Source organism: Centrocercus urophasianus, unplaced genomic scaffold (genome assembly GCF_019232065.1).
Source record: "Centrocercus urophasianus isolate 14NV4802_14NV808 unplaced genomic scaffold, USGS_Curo_1.0 seq_14, whole genome shotgun sequence".
NCBI classification, from domain to species: domain Eukaryota; kingdom Metazoa; phylum Chordata; class Aves; order Galliformes; family Phasianidae; genus Centrocercus; species Centrocercus urophasianus.
Genome location: NW_024884586.1, coordinates 41,428,567 through 41,445,640, shown reverse-complemented (window position 1 = coordinate 41,445,640; position 17,074 = coordinate 41,428,567). Strand labels below are relative to the sequence as shown.

General features: G+C 44.1%; 1 protein-coding gene across 2 annotated transcripts in view; it reads right to left on the bottom strand.

The window, feature by feature from the left end:
- Nucleotides 1-15,963, bottom strand: part of EML1 (EMAP like 1) — a 118,161-nt gene extending 102,198 nt beyond the window's left edge. For both annotated transcript variants that reach the window (XM_042814096.1, XM_042814095.1), the window contains exon 1: nt 15,763-15,963. In XM_042814096.1, the coding sequence (XP_042670030.1) occupies nt 15,763-15,790 (28 nt within the window). In that variant the 5' untranslated portion in view covers nt 15,791-15,963. The remainder of the gene's footprint in view (nt 1-15,762) is intronic.
- Between the last annotated feature and the right edge of the window lie 1,111 nt (nt 15,964-17,074).

The window sequence follows — 17,074 nt, the reverse complement described above, 5'->3', positions numbered from 1 at the left end:
TGCTGGATTTGAGCATCACCTCTCAATTTACAAGCTCTGCATCCCCACCACAAGATGAGCGCACGCTCTGGGATCCCATAGAAGCTTACAGAACAAGCTTAGGCCTGCGTATATTTTACCACCAATTTCACACAAGGATTTAAGTGTAAGATCTGTTTGGTAATCGTGCAAAACCAGAAGACAGCTGCAAGGGCTCAGCTCCACACTTGGTGCCACAGAGCAGATTTTGCATGAACTGCATGTAATGGAGAGGTGTTAGAGGCAGTGAGTTGCACCAGGCCCAGTCCCAGGCAGCACGTGCTGGAGAGCGGCTGCACTCACAATTGTTACGTCTTGCAGTATCTCAGCATTTCTGAGTGCCTGGAGCTGTGCTTCAATGGTGCATAAAAGCACTTTCCATTCGAGGTGAACAGTCATCAAAGTGATAGAGAAAATTGTTAAGCGTTGTTATTGGAGCCATCCTTGCTTTTCTTATATAACTGTTAACGCAACGCTATCTCAAATCATGTAGGGTTTACAGCCCATTACTTCCAAACACTGATGATAATGATAAAAACAAATATTGTGTTACCTATTGGTTTCCATCACTGAACTGAATTATTGGATTAAGTTGTGATCCTTAACGCTGAAGGCATATTTTGCCCAGAGCAATAACTGGAGTATCAGAAGATGCAATACTTGTTCCTATGGAGGAGCTGGAGAGAAGCACAGGAGCAAGGGTACAGCAGCACCACAGGGGGTGAGCACCCCCATCCATCCCCCCTTTCACCCCCGTGAGGACATAATGCTGGGAGAATGAACTACTATACATATGTATATGTGGGCCCCCTTGCCCAGCCAAGACAAGGGCACTTGGATATTTCAGGGGCTTATATGTAGTGCTTCATATATACTTCTCAAGGGTAAAAGCCAAAAGAAACTAGAAACAGCCAGTTGTGCTCTCAGTGATTCATTTGCTGGTGTGGAGTGCCCATAAGGGCCTCTATCTAAACAGTCTATTCTCTGGCTCAGTATTATTCGTACCAGCTTGTGTACATCTCTCCAGCCTTACTCAGTTTGTTCTTCTATGGGTGATAGCTTCTTTAGCTAAACGTATTAGGGCACTCTATCTCCCTTCACAGCAGCAAGACTCAAGCATAACTTCTTCCTGCTCTAGAATTTCATGAGTAAATCACAGTTATTAATACTCCTGGAGTATACAGCATTTTAAAAACAAAAAAAAATAAGAAATAGTCTCTTTCTCAGGCTGGATTTGTTACAAAAGAAACAAGAGTGTGTCAAACTTCACTGGCAGACATCTTCACATCACTCTAACTTATGCAAGTAATAAATAATTGTTCCAAATGGCATCCCAAGGTATGTCTAATTCCATGAAAGAAGCCTTCATGTGATTTAACTTCCCATCCCAAAAACATGCATACTCAGTACGCTGCCCAGGACTTGAATCACAATGCTGTAAACTGCTGTGATACAATGTGATGGAAAGAGCAGCAATGACAGCTGAGCAACAAGCTCCCAGGCTGCAGCAAGGGAGGATTTGCTCAAACGAAAAAGCCATAGGCATGGAAATAAAAGAAAGAAACTTCTTACCTTCAAAAAGCCTCAGGTAGGCAGGGATATCCTTAAATAGAGACAGGATCCACCCCTTCTGGTCACTCAGGTGCAGGTAACTGGGCTCCCCTGGGCTGCTCCTACCTTCCCACCAGGTGCTCCATCACTGATTTGGGCCATGATTTAGCGTTTGTACTACACATGGATTGGGAGAAAATGAAACTGGGGCTTCTGGTAGTGCCAGTGTCCATTTATGAATGCATAACTAATTATGACTCTGAAATGGGCAGCTTGAGTGGCTGCAGCAGTACTGTATTGAGAGAACAGATAGCAGCTTTCACCTTCCTTGTACAAAAGTAAAAGCTAAGGCCATGGAGCAGGGATAGACCAGTGGCACCAGGACTAGAAACACCTTCCATAGCTCCCAATAGGATCCTATTTTAGATATTTTTCCCCTTTAGAACGACTCCGTTGTAACTAATAGAATAAAAATGGTTTTAATTTTTGTGGTTAAGGGTCATTTTGGAAAGTCTTTAGGGTTTGCTTGAATGACTGAGGAATGATAATGAAGTCCTTTGGGTACAAAATGCATGGCTGGTCTCCGCAGTTCAGACAAGCCACGTAGTCAAATTCTTCGCCTTTTTTTGTTTCTTTGTAGCAAAACAGTATTTTATTGATATACTCATAAATATTATTTGGCAGCCTCCTTTCTTTCCCCTGCAGACACAGTCTGTATTACGAAATGCCCTTGCCTCTGACAAGGCTTGTGATTTCTGTAGCAGATCTGCACACAATACTGAGCACGCTTATTGGAGCAAAGCAGGAGATGCCAGCCTATTTGTTTTCTCATTTGTAAAAGTTTCCCCAAACACTTTCCTTTCCAACAAACCCTACTGTACATGCTCAGAATGCACAGAACTCATTAACAAGGCAACATCGGGAAACTTTCGATGTATCCATGTTTTCCCTCATGAGTTGGATACACATTTCCAAGCTCACAGAGAAAAGCTGCTGGCTCCCAGCAGCCAAAAATCACAGCAAGGCTATGTGCTGCAGCTCCCTCTGAATGAGTAAGCAGCTGAAAATAATCTCTCTTGCATTTTCTTTGGCAGCCAGGGTTACAGAGAGTATTTATCCCCCTTTCTGTATTTTCTGTGACCAACTGGAACACAGACCTTAGTTTTTAAGTTGTTGCTGGCTTCATCTCGGATGGAACAGCTTTGAGACATCACTGAGTTCAGCCACGAGATACTCTGCTCTCTTCTCCACAGCACTGGATTCTACATCAAGTGTTTCTCTTTTTATGTAATCTGACCCTATCTCTCTTCTGCTCCTAATGCTCCTTACTATCAGCCAAGGCATTAATCTCCAGCCTGTGTCCTAAATACATTCCTGGAGAGGCAGTGGAAGTAGGTATCAATCCTGTTTTCCAGTTCAATCACTACATGCCATAAAGATTACATTTGTGCCAGACACAACAAGACTAAAGCACACTCATTAGTTGAAGCATGTTTGGATCAAAGAATTTAGAAGAAAAATAGTAGATGAGAACTTGAGGCTTAGGGAATGAAAACTTAACACAGTAAATCCAAGCTAAGCTCACTGAAATCCAGGAAAAATTTTGAACGTGTGATGAGGCAGACTCATGGTGAATGTTTTCAGGATAGCAAACTAGCTCAGTGCATCGAGCAAGTGGTGATTTCTGCTCCTGGCAGTGGGAGACAGCACTGCTCGAGGCTTGCACTTGGGGTCTGTAAGAAGCACGCTGAGATTGATTTCCACATGCCTGAGCAGCAGGCTGCCCTCTGGAGTGCATTAGGGTGAAAGGACATATGCTAGGAAAAAAAAAAAAAAGCAACTCAGTTGGGGCCAGTGACTCAAATAGCAACTCAAATAGGAAAGAACAAAACTAGAAAACATCCATGCACTGGAACATTAAACCTTAACTGTTAAATGCTGTGGAATGGGCCCCTAATAGACAGGTAACCTTATTTCTCAGGTCCCCAAGATGAACTCTCTTACACCTAATTTCTGAACCTTGTGTGACAATTTTAATGTTTACAGTAAATGAAAATGGTCTGACTCCTGGCACTTTTTGCAGTGGTTCTTCACAAAGATGGTAGCAATTGGGTGCGTTGTTGTACAGTTGTTAAGCCAATAAGTGGACTTCGTAGGCACCATTTTCTCCCTTTCCAGAACGAATAAATAAATAAATAAATAAACCTAGAGCAGCAAAGTGGTTTTTTTTTCCAGCTATCAAGCACAGAGAGCACACAGGGCAGAAGCACAGCACAGCAGGGAAGATGTCGACCATGCAGGCACACTGAGAAGTGCCAGAGCCTGGCAGAGGACCAAGCCTCTCCTCTGCATGGACACACAGCACTGCCGGGGAGAAGGGAAGATGCTGAGGGGGCGGCACCAATTTCTGCAGCGCTTCCTAAATGCTGCTCTACTGGTCTTCTCACAAGACCCCAGCACAAAGCCCACTCCAGCAGTAGTTTGACTAGCTCCTATCTTTTAGACAAGGTAGTGCAGGATGCAGTTTTCTGCAGCATAGCAGAGGCAGCTGCTAGTTGTACTAGACTCCTGATTCTTTTTAACAGCAAGAAGGAAACAGGCAACCAAACCACACGTGCAAGAGGCAGTAGGATGCTGGAAAGTTGCTCTTAGCCACTATTTCCCCTTATAACCTGAAAGTTCAGAGCCCCGCTGCAAGAGGATTTGGGTCCTCTCAGGCTGTGGTAGCATAAACACAACCACAATCTCCATTCTGCCAGCACCCAGGCATCTGTGGGCACACACGAGTAGAAAGTTGGGCATGTGGGTCTTGAACTGGCCAATGTATAGGAAACCCAGTGCTTATGAGGTTTGAGATACCCAAACCTCTGCTCACTCTAGGAATCACAAGAGCCCTTTGGGCTTTAGTAGCCCTTGTTTCACTTACAAACAAGGACCTCAGGCTGAATTCCAGCCAAGAATTGAGGTCCAGGCTGTGGCTGGGGCTAGCTGGGCTAGACTGTTGCTGAATGGAAGAATCTCAAAAATAGGTCTTTCCCCTTCATTGTGCATATTTTATATCAAAGCCAGGTCTCAAATAAATAAAAATAATAATAAAATAAAGGATTGGATTCATTAGCTATTAATACTATTCATCGTTAGTATTTCTACAATAGCATTTGCAGGCATGAATCTTCAGATACCAATGAAAATGTATCCTTCCTTCACACACCATACAAGTTAATTGACATGCAGTGTGACTTGTCAAGGGATGGCAAACAAAAGAGCTGGAAGGAAGAGGATTTACTCGGAATAAGCCGATAGCTACAAATGATTCTGAATCATACTGGAATTAAGTGCCTTAGTGCCATTAATGCCACTGGCACTGCTGCTAGCCCTGACACTGGTGAGGCGCTTATTCTAAGAGCCTCTTGATTTCTCAGTGGTTAATTTTCTATATCTTTTCTTTTTCTTATTTGTTCTTCAGAGCCCATCAGAGCAAAAAGCTGATGTCTGAAAGGATCTAATTGTGGCTATGGTTAGGTTACGACAGACAGGAGGTGGAGGAACAAAGGAGGAACGGAACAGAAAATATTTCTTGTAATGAGATTGATCCACTAAGATTTGCTAATTATAATAAATATGAGATCATACAGAAGCTTCTAATGAGCTTATATAAAGCATTTCAAAAGGGCACTGTCAGGCTAAACATTGTGTTTAAATATATAAATTTCCTTAATAATTCTAGATTAGAGCAGAATGAAACCTGGATACCCAATTAAATCCTCACCCTTTGTATTAGGGTCTGATCTGTATTTCACACAACAGTCACCAAAACCAGACAGGATTTTATTCTACTCCTTCTCGGCTGCAGCACACTGACATTCTAGGAAAGAGGACGGGGCATGGATGCTCTGTGAAAGCTGGAAATGCAGCTATAACAACACAGCAGGGACACACTGCACCCTTGTCTGCTTTGTCCAACCTTTGGGATCCTGGGATTCTATCTCTGGGGCTTGTGTGAAGGTCTCTCACTGGACACACCTCTGGTGTTTGCATAAAGGTATCTCAGCAGAATGTCAGGGATGCAGCTCCAACAGAACCAGTTCAGGGGCCTTGCACTGCTCTGGGTTGCACCATATACCTTCATCCACAAGTTCATTTTCTTGTTTTAGCACATGACTTAAACGTTTCCATGTTTAGATTACAGGCCATTCAAAGCTAAGTTTAAATCCAGAGCAGTGGCTACACTGAGTTTAACTGAAACTGAAGGAAAGAGCTTATGGAAAATTCTCCACAAAGAAGTTTTGTAAATAGTGGTTTGATACTATGGAGATCAGCCCTTAGAAGCACCAACTGCATTTTTCTCTGTACTCAATTCCTTGGTTTTCCTCCAACGCACAGATTTTAGTTGGCCTCCACAGCAGTGCCATGCATGTTTATGCATTAACAACTGCCAATGAAGACACACAGAGCAGCGGTGCTGGATCTACTTCCCATTTGAGCTTCTGCTAGGAAGTGTGGGAGGAGGCAGAACGCCTGTACCTCTGGGAGCACTGTGGTTTCAGTAAATCAAAAAACATGATCCAAATCTGATAAGGGTGAGAGTGCAATGAGGAGAGAAGCAAGAAATCTGTTCATATATTTCTGAACGGCAACATACATTTATTGCCACTCAGAAACACCGTAAGGACATGCTGATGATCCTGTCCTCTGCTGTTCACGTTATCATTCTCAGTGCACCCCTCAGCGCACCCTGCAGCTCACCTTCCCAGCAGGCTGAGCCCCGGAGAGACCCCACTGCTGCCTGCTGTAAGAGGAGCTGGAGCAGGGCTGTGTATGACAGGGTACCTGATCCCAAAAGCCGTGGGCTTCAAGCCATGGCCACCACAGGTCTCTTCTGGTAGGTGCAGTTTGCTCTTGTATTTGAAGCATCCAAGTGTATCCATTGCCACTCACAAAAAACACACAACTGTTAGTTTAGTGGGTTGCTGCATTTGCTATCTAGTGAATTCCGCTATCCAGAGCGGAAAGGTCTTCAGCTTCTTTTACAGTGAAGAAGCAGAGAAAATAAATTCTTCATAATAACCCGCAATCACTCCAACAGAAACAAAAAGCAACACTTAGAGGGATTACTGTCTCCCCATATCATCATCGGGGGAGGACAAACACAATGCTCTAGAAGCTTTGAACACATCGCAGACTACTTAGGGAATTTACCACACAAACCAAAATGTTTGAAAATTTACTTTTTCATTGCCATGCATTTCCCAAACGAGCATGGACAAAAATTCATCTCTGAAACAACTCAAGTGAATGCAGGGAAGAACAGAGGCCATTGTTTTGCCCCCCTCCTCTTCTCAAAGTGATGCAATATCTCTTAAAACCAGCAGGGGGGAAAAATAACATGCAGTGTAATAAGGACAAAAGTTCATTCTGATTTCCTCAGTTTACAAGCCTGCTGGAAATCTGTTTGCTGTATCTGTTGGACTGATGGACTTTTTTTTTTTTTTTTTCTGTTCATCTCTCTAATCTCTTCTGTAAGCAGTGCAGCTGTAGCTGTACTTCTGAATCCGTATTTTAAATGGGGTGAAAATAAGTCTTAATGAGATTGTCCTGCCCTATTACCTTAAGCAGTATGCCTCAAATGAACCCTGCTAAAGGCTATAATTCCCTTTAGAGACATGAGTAAGTGGCTTATATTTCACCGTTGTGTTTTGGGTCATCACCAGATACTTGGTAGAATTCTGTCTTTATTGCAAAAGAATTACAGAAACCAGTTTTTATTAAAGATGTGAAAATAGAAGAAGATATTTTCCTCAAAGTAGCACTAAGAAATTTCTCCTGATCTCTTCTTCAAGCAGAAAATGACCTTTGCATACGTACTTCATGAACAAGTGGAAAAATTTTGCTCCTGTAAATTCCAATGACTGGTATCCCTACCCCTTATCTGGATAAAAACAAAGGTGCTTTCTAAGAGCTGCTGCTGGGTTGGGCAAGGAAGGAAGCAGCAAATATTCAGGGATGGAAGGACCACAAGGAAGGGCCAGAGAGATTTCAGTCTGAATGTCCCTAATGAGCAACACACCTCAGCAGGGACACTGTATACTTAGGATCTTTGAGAACTGCAAGTGCAGCTGAAGGTAGAAAATTTTAGGGCACTATTATCTGGCCAAAGTAATACATAGGAACAAAAGATGGCCCTAATTCATTGGGAACCAACAGCAGTGTCCTTACAGGCACAGGGTAAGCCCCTGGTAGCATCTGCCTAAAGTACTACTCAGGTAGTTCTCAGTGTCCATAGTTCCTGGGCACTGTTTCATTGCACGATACATTTTGGGAGGTAAAAACACAAAGGAATTTCACTTCTGGAGATGTGTAATATCACTGAATTTCTGTTGCATTTCCACCAAGAATACAGAATGTTTCAGGAAGTACCAGGAAGAAATGAGTTTTCCTATTCCCAGTCCTCTCAGCTGTGCAGCAAATGGGATTTTTAGATCACATTGTGCCCACAGAGTCAATGGGTAACCCACAAAATGAAGGTACACAGAAGAAATCTCTCCTCCCCATCTAAACTTCACATAAAATACAGGGAAGGCAGCCAAGCTTCACCAGTATCCAGAGAATTTTGAGAAGGAAATTGTTTAGGAAATATCTCAGTTCTGCTAAGTGGCTTTTGGAAAATGATGGAAGCAGAAGTAAGAACTAGCAGTTAGTCTCCAGCTCCAAGCAGAGGGCTGTCAACCCAGCTCAGAGAAGAATTATCCATCCTGACAACTTTTCACACCATTTTGATACCTGACCATCATACAGAAATTGATGGACATGAAAACTTCAGTGGTCTCATATTAACTGTGGAGACAAGATCTAGAGTTCAGCTGAAGCAAGGAGCAACTGCTCTAAGAGGAACAAGTCCAAGTCTGTAGAGGTGTAGCAGGCATGCATTGGCCCCCAGCCTGTTGCAAAGCTCTGCAGTGAGTAGCAGCAAGAAAATCTGGTCTCCATTTTCTGGCTCCTTGCTTTAAACAACCCCAAATTCCAGTCAGGTTCATTCCCAAGAAAACACACACTCTGAATCACAAAAAAAAAAAAACATCTGCCTGTATGCATGCCCTGGTGTGGACCTTCAGATCAACTCATTAATTTGTTCTGTTGCTTCCAGTTCTTCTCTGTCCCTGCATAAGGCTTAATTCCACAAGTCAGATCATCAATTGAGCAATTGCCTCAGAACAAGGAAATCTTAAAAGATTTGGCACTTACCTAGAGCAGCCAAGCTGCTGAACTTCATTAGGGAAAGGAATCAAACTCTAATCGTGCACCCAACTTTGAGACACATTTTTGAGTGAGGAAGTAAAACTAACAAATGAAAACTGGCTATTTCTGAGCTTACACCTACCCCTTGGACAAAATGAGATGTTCAGCTTCAAGGGACCTGAGCAATGAGGCTCTCATAAAGGGGAGACTCATCACACCTTAACCAAAAAGTGTCAGTCACACTCCAGTAATAGTATCCTTACTGGGTACATGGGAGAAACCATCAGAGTGAGCAGGAATTAGGAAAGTAGAAATAAAGGACTGCTGTTCAGCTATTTTATGTGCAGGGAGGCTCCCCAAAAGTCTAAAGAAACCAAGTAATCACAAGAGAGGAGTTTGCTGAGAAAACAACTGCTCTTCTAGTGAAAAGCTGAGAGCAGATTGAATGCTTTCCCTAGACTTTTTTTCATTTTTTTCATTAAATGACTCCAAACAAAAAGTGATTGGTGTCTAAAAAAGCAGTTTTTGTTAGAGAAATACTATCCTCTGGCTTATACATGCAAGCACTGTGTGCCTCAGACTGCCATACCAGTTCCAGACATTGCACATTCTCTGACTCTTTCCCATGTGATACTTCCCCCTATGACTTAGATGTTTAAAAAACAGAAAAAAAAAATCTGTCAAACAAAAAAAACCCTACTCCAGTGGCAGAAGACACCCCATTTGCTGCTGAATGGGTGAGAATGGATGATGCATAGACATCCTGATGACCCTCAAAAGCTCGCGACCCATGAAACCTGACTTCAGACAAAAAGATTATAACAAAACTTAAGGCTCATGGATGACATCAAAGGGTTGGCAGCACTACAATGAATCAGACATTTTAGGTGAAATTTCCCAGTGAAATTTCTTCAGTTTCATCAATGTACTGTCTGTTTTCAAACAGCTATGCCTAAATATACCACTTGGAATTTATGATAGATGTAGGAAACAATCATTTCCTTCTCAAAACCCTTTCCAGATGGGACCCATATGCCTGCAGCACAAACACATTGCAATCTCATGCCTACGTCAGATGTGTGTGAAAGGGGCAGCTGACTCTTGTAGCAAGAGGACTGACTTGGTTATGGGGAACAGGAGCTGCAGAAAATGACAGGGTTTGTGTCCCAGGGGCAAGCTGCTTATGCCACAGCCTCTGGTGCATGAGGAGATCAGTACAGTTAGTAAAGCACCAGGTTACTACTATCACAAATTGAAGAAGTATATTTATTACTACAGATCTAGTAATGAGGTGATAGAAGTTTTTATATTTTCTGACTAGCCTGTTCCCAGAAAGCTGTTTATTGTAAGATCACAGCTTCACCTGTAGAAGATACTGAAGGATGCAATTCCAGGACAATCAAAGACAAGGCTAGATCGGATTGAAAGAATTGCCAGGAACTGGATTGCATCTGCCTCTCACCACAGAGTTCCTCTGGAAGGCAGAAACATTGCCCCACAGATCAGCTACAGAAGCCAAGATTTTCTCAAGTGGTCACAGCAGAGCCTTCCTCATCTCCTGGTACTGAACAAGGGACCATGATTACATGATTTACAGACATGCCCGGCTCTCATAGCTGCAAATGAGGACTGAATATATGCAGCATTATGATGTGGCTCAGCAGCTGGAGTTACAGACACACATCAGACAGAACTAGTTTTGTTTTAATCTTGCTAAGCTCAGTGCCTCATATATAAACTCTGATTAATACCACACACATGGCAGTGACTTCTGCTAAGTCATATTTGGGAATGTTTCAGGGGGAGAAGGATGAAACATTGAGTGAGTTGGAATGAGGTACAAATACAAATACATCTCCCTCAGCAATCATGCTGGGACAAAGCATGAGTAATGCAGAGCTCTTCGCACGCAGCACAGGAGCCCAGAACTCCTGCAAGGAAATGAACTTGGTCTCCACCAGCAGGTCCCCAACCAGTGCCTGGCAAGCATCAGGAGCCCATTCCTCTCTCCCAGCATTTCTCTCCCATTTCACAAAAGCAAGGAATTGGGGGGAATCTCATCATTCTGTCAGATAAGTTTCAGCTGAAGGATTTCAGGGAATCCTGAATTCTGCTAATTTAACTGTGAGAACAATCAGTGGGTAGTGAGAAAACTGACCATAGACAGCAAAGAAAGAAATGACAAGGGACAGAGGTGACTAAAGAGGTAAATGAGAGGCTAGGAACTCACTGAGTCAGTACAGGGGTAAAGTGGCATTTCGTCTGGAGCCCAAATTGCAAAAGGAGGGAAATGTGCTCCACCCTCTAAAATTAATGCCCATGAAACAGCTCTGAAGCAAGGGAGGGTCCCAGACAGCAAGCAGTGTTAAAAGCATTTATAGTTCCAGTGGCTTAGCACAGACTATGCTGCAAATGCTGCAGATGTTGTGGGACATGGTGGGGAGGTAGAGGAAAACACATCCTTTGGTTTTTGCATGTCTTCAGTTCCTGTAAATGTCACAGGCTAAGACTGTCGAGAAACAATGTGCAGCCTCCTTCTTTAGCACCACCCTCCTCAGAAAACAGATGGGAAAGGATAGGAAAACCTCACTTGCTCTTCCAGATATTATTTCAATACTTTTCAACAAACCTAGACTTCTGAACAGCATTAATGTCTCTGCTAGCTGCAGTACCTACTGCGTGGAGCCCAAAAGCGCACAGCACACATGCTGTGGAGACCTCACCCACCACATTTAAATAGGGATGCATGAGGAGCCGTGCTGCATAGCTCTGTACAGCTGTGTGCTGTTCTGGAGCTGAGCCAAGCCCACACTGAGAGCAAGCCTGGCTGCAGCAGAGAGCAGACTGCTCTTCTCTTTGGTTTAGACAACAAAGAGTCAGATCTGTGGTCTGTGGCACTTCACAGAAGAGAAATGGAGCTGCTGTCAGCCCTTTGACCCACTCCTTTTCACAGCACATCAGAATTACTGCGCTGGCTTGGAAGTCCTCAGGTTGCTCCCAAACCAAAAAGAACATTTTCTTTCTATCTCTTTCCCCGACAAAAGATCTGAGAATACGGATAAGGAACTGCAGCTGGGTCACTGCAGCCTCACTGCTTTGAAATCAGAGAGTTTGCACATCACCAGCCCAACTCGGCAGGGAGCAGCTGCATGCAGGGATTGGGCTTCAGTAGGCCATGAGACAGGGGATGCTGCCCAAGTGGGATAACTCCTGACCAATCCTCATTGCATTTGATATTTGGGATCATGGAGCTGTTTCAAAATGCCTCACTTGCAGAGAGCAATTCCCAGAGGCTGTGCAGGGATAGAGCAGTGCAGGCGCACTGCTGAACTCAGTGAGCTCACCATGACACTGCAGAATGGGACTGAGGCTCAGGAAGCCTACATTCCTGCAGGGCTTAGGGATATCCTGATTCTGCAAACAGCAATTTTAGCAAGTTGGCTTCAGTCTCCCTTAAAGGCATGTTAGAAACATGTAATTTTAGCTTTGAAAGGAAGTATTTAGCTAAAGAGTCAAGAACACACTTCAGTTGAAAGGTCTTATTTCCTCCTTTATTGACACAAAGCCAGCAAAAATTTAGGAGGAATTTGAAGGGAATTCAGTCAGATTTTCATGCCACCTGCCACAGAACAAGCTGACTCAATTCTGCTTCTTTGCTTTTCTGTCCTGTTTTGGGGTATAACAGAGAAAGTATGTACATAAGAGATTCCTAGTAACCTAAGAACTACCCCCTCTCCAGCAATAGACTCTTCATCTCTCGGGACCGAATACCTCGTGCTTCTGCAGCAGCGATGTTATCCACAAAAATTCAGCCACACCACTTAGAACTGGTCTGTGGCTGATACAGCCTAGAGGGGCAAATAGAGGAAGAGGCACTTTAAGAACCTTTGTATGACTTCAGAGGTTTTTCTGAAGTCAAAGGGATCGTGTTAAGAACCAGAACCTTTGTGACTCATATATTCCTAATCAAAATGCTGGGTGCATGAAAAGCTCTTCAGTCACACAGAGTCCGAGCTGCGGATCCTTACAAGACAGAAATAATGCACAAGGGGAAGCACTTAAATAATTGATGTTCTTTTCTTTTATCTGTGTGTAGGAATGGCAGAAAAATCTATGTACCTAGTGCTAATGGACGACATCAGAATGTCAATAATCAGTAATGAGATAGAAATAGGAGTGCCATTGTCCTGAGGTGGCTGATGTTTCCTTCTGCTTTATCTACCCATGTTACAACAGGAAACTGATAGTGTAAGTTTTATGTTTCTGCTCACCAATAGATCACTTTGATTGTAACACTTACAAATGCCTTTTTTGGTAGGAATTCAGTCCAAAATGACTCACTTGCTTACATTTAACCTGCAATCTGACAGCTAGGATTTTATGTCTCCTGTGCTACATTCAGAAGATGAAACAAAACTTTGTTTTAATCAAAGGTTCAGTTTCCATTCCAAATCAGTGCTGCAATCAAACGTAAACCAGGGATTGAAAATCCCACTGCCATTACCCTGAAAACTGCATAATCACTCACAGTATAGAATCACTCTATAGGTATCCCTATAGAGTAAAGCTTCTTGTTGCATAATTATTGGTACGTACATTGAGACATTCATATCCAGCTATTTAATTCAAAGATTTTGAAAGATTTTAATTCGAAGATTGTATTGAGAGTTCCCTCAGACAGCAGCCCGGAGGGAACAATTACGCAGCTGTTCTTACTACATTCCTGTGTAGGCTGACAGCACTGTAAAAATCCTGGCACGTATTTACTGTAACTACAACCTCCAGTTCTCGATGCTGTTCGTTAGGCATACCCTTTGCAGAGGGGCTGGCAAGGCAGTCTGTAGACTTCACACTAATACCGTGCTTTGGCTAAACTTATTTATAGTTGCATGCATACATATGCACACTCACTTGCATGTGGCTGTCCAGGCTGTTGTAAACAGGCCTCGAGATCCCAACCACATCGCAGTGCTCATGACATTTGCCACTACAGCAGCTCCTTGCAGCTGTGCTGCCTGGCCAAATTCAGAAATAAGGGTTTTAGAAGTACACCACCAGTTTTACTATGATCATTAGATTCAGCGAGGTGGTGTTTCCATATGGCTGAATGCTAACATTATTTTAGAAAGTTTTATGCTGATTTTCTTGCAACACTTTTTATGGACATTTCCTACTGCCAAAGTTTTAAACTCTGAAATGGCTTGTAAAGGAGAGATGACTGCAAAGGGAATTCCTTGATTTCATTTTATGTGGATGGAAAGAGCCAGTTGCCGGGAACTGAAGGACTCACAATCCTTGCAGAATCATAGAACCATAGAATCATTAGGGTTGGAAAGCACCAATAAGATCACCTACTCCACCCCAAACCCATCTCACCATGCCCACTAGCCATGTCCTTCAGCACTGGATCTACACAGTTCTTGAACACCTCGAGGAATGTGACTGCCACACCTCCCTGGGCAGCCTGTGCCAGTGCATTACCACTCATTATCCAAGCTTAACCTCCCCTGGGGCAACTTTAGGTTATCACCTCTGCTCCTAAGGAACAAGAAAGGCCACCAGCCTGCCTCTAGTACTGAATGAGCCATGGGGCTAGGAGGATGGTTGGGAGAAAGGAGAAACAAACCAAATCTTTTTCCTTCTGTGTCAGGACTCTTCTGAGCTGCATCCACACTGCACATCCCTGCTGGCTTTGTCTCCGCAGCAAGATGCTTCTGCACCTACCAGCACTTTCCTAAAGGAAACTTCCTGGGCTCTCATTGGCGAAGGTAACTGAGACATCCTGCACACTGCATGCTTTATGTGCTCAATATCAGTTTCATCATTAATATCAGATGCCAAATATCGTCACTGTCATCCTGAAATATCCCACAGCTCAGTGTGCTTCACAAGCAAATAGGCTAGGCCCAAATTCAGAGCTAGCTGTACCAAAGAAAGGAAGCCTTGCTGGTGCACACAGCAGCCCCTTGAGAAGACGAGCAAAGAAAACCCATCCTCCTCCCTCTTGCCTTTAGACAGTGGCTGGAGCTGTGTGAGGACACAGGAGATTGTGCATGGCGCAGCTCACTCTGCAGTGCATACATAATTTATGCTTTTCCAGTTGCGCATTTCTGGACTTGGGACTGTTTGTGCAAAATGGAAGCTAAGATCAAAGAAAACCAACACCACTGCCACAGCCACCTTCTGTGTTTAAGCCACCTAATTTCTGTCACACGGCCTCCACAAGTAAAGTAAAGCACCAGTACTGTGCTATATGCATGTATATAAATGAATACAACATACATGAAAAGATAAACATTTTCCATGGCACAAGAACAAAAAAGAAAACAAAAGATATTTCCAACAGCCCATGCCTCCATTATTAAACTGCCTTGGCAGAGCACAGCTCTAGCATTATGACAAGAGTTTCCTGCCATGCCGGCAGCACAGTGAGTGTTTACAAGACATCTCAAAGTTTAAAAAAAAAAAAAAAAAAAAAAATCAGCTGAGAAGCCTACTTTGTTCCAACCTGCTCTCACTTAGACAATTTTGACATGTACAACCCCAGGTACAGTAACAGACAGTCAGAACACGCCAGGCCCTTATTTTGAAAGCAAGGCACACTTCTATTTTCCCTCAGCACACAAACCACTTCCATTTATCTACCCTGCCGCAGCCATGCCGTTGATGCAGGTTTATCAACGTGTCCCCATGACACGTCCTGCAGGATCTGTCCCCAGATGCTCCCATGTGAGCAGAGGCAGCTTGTACCCACACCGTCACCTGAGGATAGCATTTGGACCAGCAACCCTCACCACTCTGCCCATCCTCTTCCTCACCCCGTGCCTTTTGGCAGCGCCTGAGCCCTGCACCAGGGCTTCTCCTTGCCCAGCAGCAAAGGGCTGGCATGGGGCTCTGCAACCCGAGACCACGAGCCAGCCGGCGGGACGCTGCAGTAAATATAAATCTGGCTCTTACCCACGGGCAGTCCCTCGCAGTCAGACATCGTGTGAGAAGCTTTCCTCACCGGGGGCTTGGGAAAACACTGCGAGCAAACAGCAGCGCGGGTCCTTCTCCCGGAGGAGGCAGGGGTGGAAAATATCTCACGATTTACAGCCACACGGCTCTTCCACGGTACGACTACCCACCCAGAGAGCTGCAGCAACAGTCCCGTCTCTGCCTTCTCATTATGGGATGTAAAGATAAGAATGTGCTTTTGTGCCAAAAGAGTGTGCTATTGGTGGATAAATTTGTTGTCATCCCTCCCCTTCACGGAGTTTCCTCTTTAATGTCACAGAGGCACATTACCCGGGCTGAAAGGCCATGGAATATTTATGAAACAGCTTTTAAGAGCTGAGCCGCAGATCTGTGCCGGAGCGCAGGCTGTGCGGGAGCAGCACTGCAGGCACAGCCAAGGGTCGGAGCTGGGACACGACAGGGCTGGAGTAGCACAGCTGGATATGGGGCCAGGAATAAACCTGCTTGGTTTGTACTGCAGAGTCTGGGAAACGGCACTCGTGACATTGCTGTCCCACAGCGCGCATTTTGCAGTGGCAATGCTCCGAGGGCAGATTGTTCTGTTACTTTTCGTGACCACTGCTCACTTAAAATACAGTTTTAATGAAGCATTTCATGGCTTCCTTTAAAGCTTGACTTCTTAATCTTCAGGAATGTTTCCACGGGATTTGCTCTATATAAAATTCCTAGGTCTTTCAGCCATGTCCAGTCAGTAGTGAGGATCCATGCAGTCTATGTCCTATGTTACTTAATACTGCATCACAAATGTTGGTATGTGGGGTGCAGAGCTGGAGGTCAAGAGTTGAAGGGGACCAGAGCCATTTGGGGTGCACTGGAAAGTGCTCTCAGAGCCTGTGGCACAGCACGTGGCCAATTTGCTGCTGGAGTCTAGGAAACATCCCACTTCAAAGTGCTCCCAAGGAAAAAAAAAGGCTTAATGTATATGAAGTGCACTATGTGTATGCTCAGCATCTCTGGTAGAGCTGGGCTGGTTTCACTCAGGTTCTTCCCTCTGAGTACACAGCAGCACAGTTAGCCATAGATAGCTTGAGTCTCAGATAGCAGGCAGCAACCCAGAAGCTGAAAGGGTTGCAAATGTTCCCAAAATGATGCTTCACGTTCCCTGCACAGGGTCTACCAAGAGGCTCCTGGTGCTCTGTCTAGCACTGCGTGCCATGGGCTGGTGGGGTTTTGCTGAGATGAAGTCTGCATTCCTCTGCCACAGACAACCATTGGAAGAGACTATGTCCACACGCATTCATGCAGCAGCCTA